General features: G+C 47.9%; 1 protein-coding gene across 2 annotated transcripts in view; it reads left to right on the forward strand.

Moving 5' to 3' along the window:
* Positions 1-574: 574 nt before the first annotated feature.
* The window catches only part of SLC51B (SLC51 subunit beta), a 45902-nt gene continuing 34014 nt past the window's right edge, over positions 575-12462 (forward strand). Inside the window, exon 1 of one of the 2 annotated variants that reach the window (XM_089656657.1) lies at positions 575-709. Coding sequence is in view for 1 of the 2 variants with exons in the window: in XM_089656656.1 (XP_089512782.1) it covers positions 6177-6196 (20 nt within the window). In the remaining variant the exon portion in view is untranslated. Of the gene's footprint in view, positions 710-6173; positions 6197-12462 lie in introns of those variants that run through there. The other variant, XM_089656656.1, reaches the window with a different exon arrangement.

The following is a 12462-nucleotide window of genomic DNA, read 5'->3' on the forward strand; positions in this document are numbered from 1 at the left end:
AGACTGGAGCTAATTAACCTACCAGCATGTCTTTGGAGTGTGGGAGGAAACCAAAGTACCCGGAGGAAACCCACGCAGGCACAGGGAGAACATGCGAACTCCAGGCAGGTGGTGGCGTGGCTGGGATTCGAACCAACGACCCTATTACTGCCAAACGTGCTAACCATTTAGCCACTGTGCTGCCCGTGTGCGATTTGCGAATTGAATTCGCACCTGAAATCGCATCTAATGAATGTGAATGTCGCCGTCTTAACGTGCGCGATTTCTAAAGTAGTTCTTGCGTGAATTTTTCTGCAGTTTTGTTGCGATCTCACATACACAGAATATAGTGGAAATCGCACTGCAAATTACAAGAAATTGTTGAAAATCTTCACAAGTAGCAATAAAGTCTTCAGAAATTGCGCTGAAATTGCACACAAATGGCGTGATTTGTAACGGCAGCGGTGTGACCGGTGACTTGGGTAATGTTAGGGTTAAAGTGTACCTTTCTCTATCAGGGTTCTATTCCTACACTGGGGAAGGGCTGGTTACAAAGTAACCAGAAGAGGTCAAAGACACCGAGGAATCAAAATATACTGCACTGATAGATAAGCGGGGTTGCATGCCAAGGGCACAGGCCATTCCGGCTCTGAAATATAAAACAAAGACTCCACGCCGCCTGTGTGTCAGTGTCTGCTCTCCTGCCGCGACACGCCGCCAGTCCCTCAAGGTACGTTCTGCATATGTGTCATTCGTTGTGCTAGACGTGTTCATATTCGCCTTTCATTTTCTGCTGACCATTAATTGATGCTGCTTGTGTGCGATTTAAACATTTAGGAATTTTGAAGCTGCTTTCATGGTGACATGGTTCAATTTGGACCTAACTATGTATATACCAGGGGCAGACTGACCATTTGGAAACTCGGGCACCGCCTGAGGGCCTGGGGTCAGTAGGGGGCCCCATGAGATGCCCCTGGTACCTTTTTCATAGGCTTTTTGAGTTTGGGCAATGACACAGGGGACCCATGATCTCCTATTGCCCGGGGGCCCCATGAGTTGTCAGTCCACCCCTGGTATATACCATACCTGCGGGGTCCCTCTGGAGGCTGGAAATCCTGGTATAGACTCTGCTACTACATCGCTACTACAGGGATCTCCACTGGCTTCTGGGTCCCGGGCTTCTAACACGAAAGTTGCTTGCTCAGCATGGGTGCAAGTCGGGGAACACTTTGCATTTTTTCATTGAATGCAAAAGGTTCTCTGATTGGATGTCCCATCATTGGTGTCAGTGGGAGGAATGGTGCCCCATCATTGGTATCAGTGGGAGGAATAGTGCCCCATCATTGGTGTCAGTGGCAGGAATAGTGCCCCATCATTGGTATCAGTGGGAGGAATAGTGCCCCATCATTGGTGTCAGTGGGAGGAATAGTGCCCCATCATTGGTGTCAGTGGGAGGAATAGTGCCCCATCATTGGTATCAGTGGGAGGAATAGTGCCCCATCATTGGTATCAGTGGGAGGAATAGTGCCCCATCATTGGTATCAGTGGGAGGAATAGTGCCCATCATTGGTGTCAGTGGGAGGAATAGTTCCCCATCATTGATGTCAGTGGGAGGAATAGTGCCCCATCATTGGTGTCAGTGGGAGGAATAGTGCCCCATCATTGGTGTCAGTGGGAGGAATAGTGCCCTATCATTGGTGTCAGTGGGAGGAATAGTGCTCCATCATTGGTATCAGTGGGAGGAATAGTGCTCCATCATTGGTATCAGTGGGAGGAATAGTGCTCCATCATTGGTATCAGTGGGAGGAATAGTGCTCCATCATTGGTATCAGTGGGAGGAATAGTGCTCCATCATTGGTATCAGTGGGAGGAATAGTGCTCCATCATTGGTATCAGTGGGAGGAATAGTGCTCCATCATTGGTGTCAGTGGGAGGAATAGTGCTCCATCATTGGTATCAGTGGGAGGAATAGTGCTCCATCATTGGTATCAGTGGGAGGAATAGTGCTCGATCATTGGTATCAGTGGGAGGAATAGTGCTCCATCATTGGTGTCAGTGGGAGGAATAGTGCTCGATCATTGGTATCAGTGGGAGGAATAGTGCTCCATCATTGGTATCAGTGGGGTGAATAGTGCCCCATCATTGGTATCAGTGGGAGGAATAGTGCTCCATCATTGGTATCAGTGGGAGGAATAGTGCTCGATCATTGGTATCAGTGGGAGGAATAGTGCTCCATCATTGGTGTCAGTGGGAGGAATAGTGCTCGATCATTGGTATCAGTGGGAGGAATAGTGCTCCATCATTGGTGTCAGTGGGAGGAATAGTGCTCGATCATTGGTATCAGTGGGGTGAATAGTGCCCCATCATTGGTATCAGTGGGAGGAATAGTGCCCCATCATTGGTATCAGTAGGAGGAATAGTGCTCCATCATTGGTATCAGTGGGAGGAATAGTGCCCCATCATTGGTATCAGTGGGAGGAATAGTGTTCCATCATTGGTGTCAGTGGGAGGAATAGTGCCCCATCATTGGTATCAGTGGGAGGAATAGTGCCCCATCATTGGTATCAGTGGGAGGAATAGTGCCCCATCATTGGTATCAGTGGGGTGAATAGTGTCCCATCATTGGTATCAGTGGGAGCAATAGTGCCCCATCATTGGGGTACTGTTCCTGCCACTGATACCAATGAGGATTAATTCCATCCATTGATATAAAATACAGAATACTATTACTTCCACAAACACTAAAGATGGGGCACTTTTCCTTCCAATGGTACCATCATTGGGGCACTGTTCCTACCACTGACCTCAACAATGGGGAATAATTCCATCCACTGATATAAAATATAGAACGCCATTACTTCCACTAACACTAAAGATGGGGCACTTTTCCTCTCACTGGTACAATCGATGGTGCACTACTCCTGCCACTGACACCAATGCTGGAGCACCGGTCCTTCCCTGACACCAATATTGGGGCACTGGACCTTCCACTGACACTAGTATTGGGGCAAATTTTCTTTCATTGATACCATTCCTTCCACTGACACCAATGTTGGGGCACTATTCTTCTCATGATACCAGTAATAGGGCACTATACCTTCTACTAACACCAATGATTGGGCACGATTTCTGCTGCATTTTCCACTCCCACTGGTTACGGTATCCCCCCCCCCCCCCCCCAAAGCCACAAGACCAGAAAACTGTCCCTTTGTTCAAAAGGTTTGGAGACCCCTGCTGTAGACTATTACCTTGTGCTGTGTCTCATTGCCCCTCTTGTACACCCACGTTCCTCGCACGTTGGGTTCCGTGTGATCTGCCTCTGTGTGCTTTCTCTCTGCGCTCCTAGTTCTTCATCACAGATTCTAAGCTCCTTGAGGCCAGGGACTGATGTGCTAAATACAGGAGTTAAACAAATAAAAAAGGAAACACGACATGATTTGCAGGTGCGCAAGTGATGATTTGCATTGAAAGCGGAAGTGATGTAGCATTTTTTGGCTTTCGCTGTGTGATGAGACACCTAGCTAACAGGTGGGAAGCCTCGCTCTCATTAATCACTGTGTGCAGTGCTAGTAATACGGAATCATGTCAGAGCCTACGGAGCTTTAAAGAGGGCAAATTGTTGGTGGCGCTTAGCTGGCGCCTCTCTGACTGAAGTCGCCGATTTATTTGACGTGTTGCGAGGTACAGAATCAAAGGTTATGATGGCTTATACAGTTTCCAGGAAAACGTCGTCTGATCAGTATAAGTACGGTTGACATGGACAACTAACGGAAAGAGACAAAAGGACATTGCACAGGATTGTGACCCGGAATGAGAAAACAACTGCTGCAATAGTGACTGCAGAGCTCAGTCTTCACGGGACTGTGATTGAGCTCTGCAGTCCCTTTTGCAGCAGTTGTCTTCTTATTCCGGGTCACAATATCCTTTTGTCTCTTTCGGTCCATTGACCATGACGATCCGCGCTTATGTTTATCAGACAACTTTTTCCCGGAAACTGTATGTGCCGTCTAGTGCCGGGACAAGGGGTGGGCAGGAGGGGCGGCTGCCCTGGGAGCAGCAGTTTACTGTATGGATGGGGGCGCCAGTGAGCTCGTTCTGATACAAGGCATTCTGATAAGTGGATGGATGACTGCTGGGGGTAGCACCCCCTAAGCTCACACATAATGAAGGGGGGGCGCAGTTTGGCTTGTTTGCCCTGGGAGCTGCATGACCTCGTCCCGGCACTGATGCCGTCATAACCTTCGATATTGGACCTCGTAACACGGCAAATAAATTGGCGACTTCAGAACAGATGCACCAGCTAAGCAGCACCAACAATTTGCCCTCTGTAACCTTCATAGCAGTCTGATTATGTCAGTATTTCTGTGCTCAAAGCGGTACATTTTTTTGCATGGAAATATGTAGTTTTTTTATTGTAGGCCTGTAATTTTTAGGAATAACTCACTGAAATCTGTCTGAACAAGAGTCTAGTAAACATCCCGGGTATGTTAACATTTGAAACACAAAATCATAAATTATAATTTAATAAATAATCATAAAATATAATAATATAATAATAATAAATTTAATTCAATAATATAATCAAACCAAAAACACTGAAATGTGAAATACAGCGCCAAGTTCGCACATTGCTGAGCAAAGTCGCAGAATCGTTTTCAGTGTCTGATGAGGAATTTCCCCCACGAATCATTATCACTCAATTCTGCAAGTGGTTCTGATTTACTATCGCTGTTCTCTAGCCGGTCTAAAACCGCTTTTGACTTAAAGGGACGCTTTTTGGACGCCATGGACGTTTCTCAGTTTCCAGGCAGAAAGAACATTCAAAATGCAGGCAGGGCGCCGGACAAAGCACTCGGGACAAAATGTATGTGAAATGGTTTGATACAGGAATGTTATACTATGTGATTTTAGTGAATGTCACTTTTTGACATTTTTAATTTTCCCACCAGTTCCGTCCCCCGTACGTCCCGACGTCACAGGGAACGGAACCCGGAAGGCGGATGCCGGCATCGGCCGGAGGACATTACAGGGGACACTGCAGGGGGGACATCGCGGGAGCGCAGGACAAGGTAAGTGCTGGAGGGATCCCGGAGCAACGCTGCAGTGTATTCCCGAGTGTAGCTCGGGGCAGGGGCGGACTGACCATTTGAAAACTCGGGCACCGCCCGAGGGCCCAGGGTCAGTAGGGGGCCCCATGAGATGCCCCTGGTACCTTTTTCATAGGCTTTTTTGAGTTTGGGCAAGGACACAGGGGCCCCATGATCCCCTATTGCCAGGGGTCCCCATGAGTTGTCAGTCCGCCCCTGGCTCGGGGTTACCGCTTGTGGTGCTGAAACTTTACCCTGAGCTACACTCGGGAATACCGCCAGGGGGGGTTAAAGCTCAGTAACCTCTGACATGACTTTGTATTACCAGCAGCGCACGCAGCGAATGTGAAAAGTGAGGCCTCCCGCCTGTTAGCTAGGTGTCTCATCTCACAGCAGAAGCAAAAAAATGTTACATCACTTCTGCTTCCAAGGCAAAACATGTCGTCACTTTCAAACCAGCAAATCATGTCCTGTTTCCATTTTTTTTGTCTAACCCCCTGTATGTAAAACGTGGTGTACATTGATGGCGCTATAGAAATACCAATAATAAGTAAAAAAGGGAAAAGATAACTATACGTAGGGGTGGACTGACCATTTGGAAACTCGGGCACCACCCGAGGGCACGGGGGTCAGTAGGGGGCCCCATGAGATGCCCCTGGTACCTTTTTCATAGGCTTTTTTGAGTTTGGGCAAGGACACAGGGGCCCCATGATCCCCTATTGCCCAGGGGCCCCATGAGTTGTCAGTCCGCCGCTGACTATAAAGGAGCTTCTCTGCTGTTCGCAGTTATTGCGTTTCCTGGGTGAGAGTCACCGCGTCCATTCACCTCGGGGGGTGTTTTCTGAGAATGGCAGCAGAAAGAGAGAAGCGAGTGAACTCAGTGGGTCAGGCAGGGTGACCTCTCGTACAAACACCGAGATACGGAGGTGAGCAAAGAAGATCCCGCTGATAACATCACGGGGGAGGGGGGGGAGAGCACACGTCAGGGGGGGGGGGATGAGCACACGTCGGGTCTTTCCAGTTTTCCAGCATTGAGAATCTTGCGTCACGTGAGACTCGTATCAGATGGACATGATGTGCGCCCTGCTATTCTAAAGGCCAGCTCAGCAAATGCAGCGCTTGGAGCGGGGGTAAATCCGGGTATTTATTCTCATCTGTCTGGAGCGGGGGTAAATCCGGGTATTTATTCTCATTTGTCTGGAGCGAGGGTAAATCCGGGTATTTATTCTCATTTGTCTGGAGCGGGGGTAAATCCGGGTGTCACGGTATGGGAGCCTGCCAATTATTAATCCCCTTATTGATGCCTTGTATCACATGCCCTCAGCGTCCTGCTCTGTATTCTTCCAATTGTCCCGTGTCACTGGCCTAATGGCCTAATTAAATTACTCTGGACCCCCCTCCCTTCCCCCTCATGCCAAATTCCTGAACTCTCTGGACAGGACCCATTGCCATGGTAACCCGACAGGAAGTATCCGGTTACCAGCTCAATACTTAAGAGAGAGCAAGAAACCCCCCCCCCCCCTGTGTGTTCTCCTGGCTGTGCTGAGCGCCAGCTCCTCTCATCCCCCGTCCTCCTCCTCATCTCCTGGCTGTGCTGAGCGCCAGCTCCTCTCATCCCCCGTCCTCCTCCTCATCTCCTGGACTGTCTGTGTTGCCTGCAATCCCTGCACTGTGGAGGAATCGTCTGCTGTCCCCGTGAATCTGCCTGGATCTATCCCCAGCCTGGACTGAACCCTCGTTCTCTGTGAGTACCGGCTTCCTCACTGCTACCTGAACTGTTACGGTGGTGACTCCTCGCACCCCTCTCCTGTGTCGGAGTACCCCTGTTACAGGGACACCCCCTTGGCTCTCCTAGTGGACTATAAGTGGGTGGGGACCCTCGTTACCATTGAGTGGCAAATCCACCCTCTCTGCCCCCCCCCCCCGTATTGAAGGACTGCCGTCTGTTTGTCTCAATAAAGCTTTGTGCATCTGTCATCCTCTCTGTGTGTTCTGTCCTGCCTTTCCTCCGTCACACCGGGTATTTATTCTCATTTGTCTGGAGCGGGGGGGTAAATCCGGGTATTTATTCTCATTTGTCTGGAGCGGGGGTAAATCCGGGTATTTATTCTCATTTGTCTGGAGCAGGGGTAAATCCGGGTATTTATTCTCATTTGTCTGGAGCGGGGGTAAATCCTGGTATTTATTCAAATTTGTCTGGAGCAGGGGTAAATCCGGGTATTTATTCCCATTTGTCTGGAGCGGGGGTAAATCCGGGTATTTATTCTCATTTGTCTGGAGCGGGGGTAAATCCGGGTATTTATTCTCATTTGTCTGGAGCGGGGGTAAATCCGGGTATTTATTCTCATTTGTCTGGAGCGGGGGTAAATCCGGGTATTTATTCTCATTTGTCTGGAGCGGGGGTAAATCCGGGTATTTATTCTCATCTGTCTGGAGCGGGAGTAAATCCTGGTATTTATTCAAATTTGTCTGGAGCAGGGGTAAATCCGGGTATTTATTCTCATCTGTCTGGAGCGGGGGGTAAATCCGGGTATTTATTCCCATTTCTCTGGAGCGGGGGTAAATCCGGGTATTTATTCTCATCTGTCTGGAGCGGGGGTAAATCCAGGTATTTATTCTCATTTGTCTGGAGCGGGGGTAAATCCAGGTATTTATTCTCATTTGTCTGGAGCGGGGGGGGGTAAATCCGGGTATTTATTCTCATTTGTCTGGAGTGGGGGGTAAATCCAGGTATTTATTCTCATTTGTCTGGAGCGGGGGTAAATCCGGGTATTTATTCTCATTTGTCTGGAGCGGGGGGGGTAAATCCGGGTATTTATTCTCATTTGTCTGGAGTGGGGGGGTAAATCCAGGTATTTATTCTCATTTGTCTGGAGCGGGGGTAAATCCGGGTATTTATTCTCATTTGTCTGGAGCGGGGGTAAATCCGGATATTTATTCTCATTTGTCTGGAGCGGGGGGTAAATCCGGGTATTTATTCCCATTTGTCTGGAGCGGGGGTAAATCCAGGTATTTATTCTCATTTGTCTGGAGCGGGGGTAAATCCGGGTATTTATTCTCATTTGTCTGGAGCGGGGGTAAATCCGGGTATTTATTCTCATTTGTCTGGAGCGGGGGTAAATCCGGGTATTTATTCTCATCTGTCTGGAGCGGGGGTAAATCCAGGTATTTATTCTCATTTGTCTGGAGCGGGGGTAAATCTGGGTATTTATTCTCATCTGTCTGGAGCGGGGGTAAATCCGGGTATTTATTCTCATTTGTCTGGAGCGGGGGTAAATCCTGGTATTTATTCTCATTTGTCTGGAGCGGGGGGGATAAATCCGGGTATTTATTCTCATTTGTCTGGAGCAGGAGCCGGGGGTAAATCCTGGTATTTATTCTCATCTGTCTGGAGCGGGGGTAAATCCGGGTATTTATTCTCATTTGTCTGGAGCGGGGGTAAATCCGGGTATTTATTCTCATCTGTCTGGAGCGGGAGTAAATCCTGGTATTTATTCAAATTTGTCTGGAGCAGGGGTAAATCCGGGTATTTATTCTCATCTGTCTGGAGCGGGGGGTAAATCCGGGTATTTATTCCCATTTCTCTGGAGCGGGGGTAAATCCGGGTATTTATTCTCATCTGTCTGGAGCGGGGGTAAATCCGGGTATTTATTCTCATTTGTCTGGAGCGGGGGTAAATCCAGGTATTTATTCTCATTTGTCTGGAGCGGGGGGGTAAATCCGGGTATTTATTCTCATTTGTCTGGAGTGGGGGGGTAAATCCAGGTATTTATTCTCATTTGTCTGGAGCGGGGGTAAATCCGGGTATTTATTCTCATTTGTCTGGAGCGGGGGGGTAAATCCGGGTATTTATTCTCATTTGTCTGGAGTGGGGGGGTAAATCCAGGTATTTATTCTCATTTGTCTGGAGCGGGGGTAAATCCGGGTATTTATTCTCATTTGTCTGGAGCGGGGGTAAATCCGGGTATTTATTCTCATTTGTCTGGAGCGGGGGTAAATCCGGGTATTTATTCTCATTTGTCTGGAGCGGGGGTAAATCCGGGTATTTATTCTCATTTGTCTGGAGCGGGGGTAAATCCGGGTATTTATTCTCATTTGTCTGGAGCGGGGGTAAATCCGGGTATTTATTCTCATCTGTCTGGAGCGGGGGTAAATCCTGGTATTTATTCTCATTTGTCTGGAGCGGGGGTAAATCCGGGTATTTATTCTCATTTGTCTGGAGCAGGAGCGGGGGTAAATCCAGGTATTTATTCTCATTTGTCTGGAGCGGGGGTAAATCCTGGTATTTATTCTCATTTGTCTGGAGCGGGGGTAAATCCGGGTATTTATTCTCATTTGTCTGGAGCGGGGGTAAATCCGGGTATTTATTCAAATTTGTCTGGAGCGGGGGTAAATCCGGGTATTTATTCTCATCTGTCTGGAGCGGGGGTAAATCCGGGTATTTATTCTCATTTGTCTGGAGCGGGGGTAAATCCGGGTATTTATTCTCATTTGTATGGAGCGGGGGTAAATCCAGGTATTTATTCTCATCTGTCTGGAGCGGGGGTAAATCCGGGTATTTATTCTCATTTGTCTGGAGCAGGAGCGGGGGTAAATCCAGGTATTTATTCTCATTTGTCTGGAGCGGGGGTAAATCCTGGTATTTATTCTCATTTGTCTGGAGCGGGGGTAAATCCGGGTATTTATTCTCATTTGTCTGGAGCGGGGGGTAAATCCGGGTATTTATTCTCATTTGTCTGGAGCGGGGGTAAATCCGGGTATTTATTCTCATTTGTCTGGAGCGGGGGGGTAAATCCGGGTATTTATTCTCATTTGTCTGGAGCGGGGGTAAATCCGGGTATTTATTCTCATTTGTCTGGAGCGGGGGTAAATCCGGGTATTTATTCTCATTTGTCTGGAGCGGGGGTAAATCCGGGTATTTATTCTCATTTGTCTGGAGCGGGGGTAAATCCGGGTATTTATTCTCATTTGTCTGGAGCGGGGGTAAATCCGGGTATTTATTCTCATCTGTCTGGAGCGGGGGTAAATCCGGGTATTTATTCTCATTTGTCTGGAGCGGGGGTAAATCTGGGTATTTATTCTCATTTGTCTGGAGCGGGGGTAAATCCAGGTATTTATTCTCATTTGTCTGGAGCGGGGGGGTAAATCCGGGTATTTATTCTCATTTGTCTGGAGTGGGGGGGGGTAAATCCAGGTATTTATTCTCATTTGTCTGGAGCGGGGGTAAATCCGGGTATTTATTCTCATTTGTCTGGAGCGGGGGTAAATCCGGGTATTTATTCTCATTTGTCTGGAGCGGGGGTAAATCCAGGTATTTATTCTCATTTGTCTGGAGCGGGGGGATAAATCCGGGTATTTATTCTCATTTGTCTGGAGTGGGGGGGTAAATCCAGGTATTTATTCTCATTTGTTTGGAGCAGGAGCCGGGGGTAAATCCTGGTATTTATTCTCATTTGTCTGGAGCGGGGGTAAATCCGGGTATTTATTCTCATCTGTCTGGAGCGGGGGTAAATCCGGGTATTTATTCTCATTTGTCTGGAGCGGGGGTAAATCCTGGTATTTATTCTCATCTGTCTGGAGCGGGGGGTAAATCCGGGTATTTATTCTCATTTGTCTGGAGCGGGGGTAAATCCGGGTATTTATTCTCATTTGTCTGGAGCGGGGGTAAATCCAGGTATTTATTCTCATTTGTCTGGAGCGGGGGTAAATCTGGGTATTTATTCTCATCTGTCTGGAGCGGGGGTAAATCCGGGTATTTATTCTCATTTGTCTGGAGCGGGGGTAAATCCTGGTATTTATTCTCATTTGTCTGGAGCGGGGGGGATAAATCCGGGTATTTATTCTCATTTGTCTGGAGCAGGAGCCGGGGGTAAATCCTGGTATTTATTCTCATCTGTCTGGAGCGGGGGTAAATCCGGGTATTTATTCTCATTTGTCTGGAGCGGGGGTAAATCCGGGTATTTATTCTCATCTGTCTGGAGCGGGAGTAAATCCTGGTATTTATTCAAATTTGTCTGGAGCAGGGGTAAATCCGGGTATTTATTCTCATCTGTCTGGAGCGGGGGGTAAATCCGGGTATTTATTCCCATTTCTCTGGAGCGGGGGTAAATCCGGGTATTTATTCTCATCTGTCTGGAGCGGGGGTAAATCCGGGTATTTATTCTCATTTGTCTGGAGCGGGGGTAAATCCAGGTATTTATTCTCATTTGTCTGGAGCGGGGGGGTAAATCCGGGTATTTATTCTCATTTGTCTGGAGTGGGGGGGTAAATCCAGGTATTTATTCTCATTTGTCTGGAGCGGGGGTAAATCCGGGTATTTATTCTCATTTGTCTGGAGCGGGGGGGGGTAAATCCGGGTATTTATTCTCATTTGTCTGGAGTGGGGGGTAAATCCAGGTATTTATTCTCATTTGTCTGGAGCGGGGGTAAATCCGGGTATTTATTCTCATTTGTCTGGAGCGGGGGTAAATCCGGGTATTTATTCTCATTTGTCTGGAGCGGGGGTAAATCCGGGTATTTATTCTCATTTGTCTGGAGCGGGGGTAAATCCGGGTATTTATTCTCATTTGTCTGGAGCGGGGGTAAATCCGGGTATTTATTCTCATTTGTCTGGAGCGGGGGTAAATCCGGGTATTTATTCTCATCTGTCTGGAGCGGGGGTAAATCCTGGTATTTATTCTCATTTGTCTGGAGCGGGGGTAAATCCGGGTATTTATTCTCATTTGTCTGGAGCAGGAGCGGGGGTAAATCCAGGTATTTATTCTCATTTGTCTGGAGCGGGGGTAAATCCTGGTATTTATTCTCATTTGTCTGGAGCGGGGGTAAATCCGGGTATTTATTCTCATTTGTCTGGAGCGGGGGTAAATCCGGGTATTTATTCAAATTTGTCTGGAGCGGGGGTAAATCCGGGTATTTATTCTCATCTGTCTGGAGCGGGGGTAAATCCGGGTATTTATTCTCATTTGTCTGGAGCGGGGGTAAATCCGGGTATTTATTCTCATTTGTATGGAGCGGGGGTAAATCCAGGTATTTATTCTCATCTGTCTGGAGCGGGGGTAAATCCGGGTATTTATTCTCATTTGTCTGGAGCAGGAGCGGGGGTAAATCCTGGTATTTATTCTCATTTGTCTGGAGCGGGGGTAAATCCGGGTATTTATTCTCATTTGTCTGGAGCAGGAGCGGGGGTAAATCCTGGTATTTATTCTCATTTGTCTGGAGCGGGGGGTAAATCCGGGTATTTATTCTCATTTGTCTGGAGCGGGGGTAAATCCGGGTATTTATTCTCATTTGTCTGGAGCGGGGGGGTAAATCCGGGTATTTATTCTCATTTGTCTGGAGCGGGGGTAAATCCGGGTATTTATTCTCATTTGTCTGGAGCGGGGGTAAATCCGGGTAT

Source organism: Staurois parvus, unplaced genomic scaffold, assembly GCF_062004578.1.
Source record: "Staurois parvus isolate SC_StPar_1 unplaced genomic scaffold, SC_StPar_1.0 ptg000927l, whole genome shotgun sequence".
In the NCBI taxonomy this organism is placed as follows: domain Eukaryota; kingdom Metazoa; phylum Chordata; class Amphibia; order Anura; family Ranidae; genus Staurois; species Staurois parvus.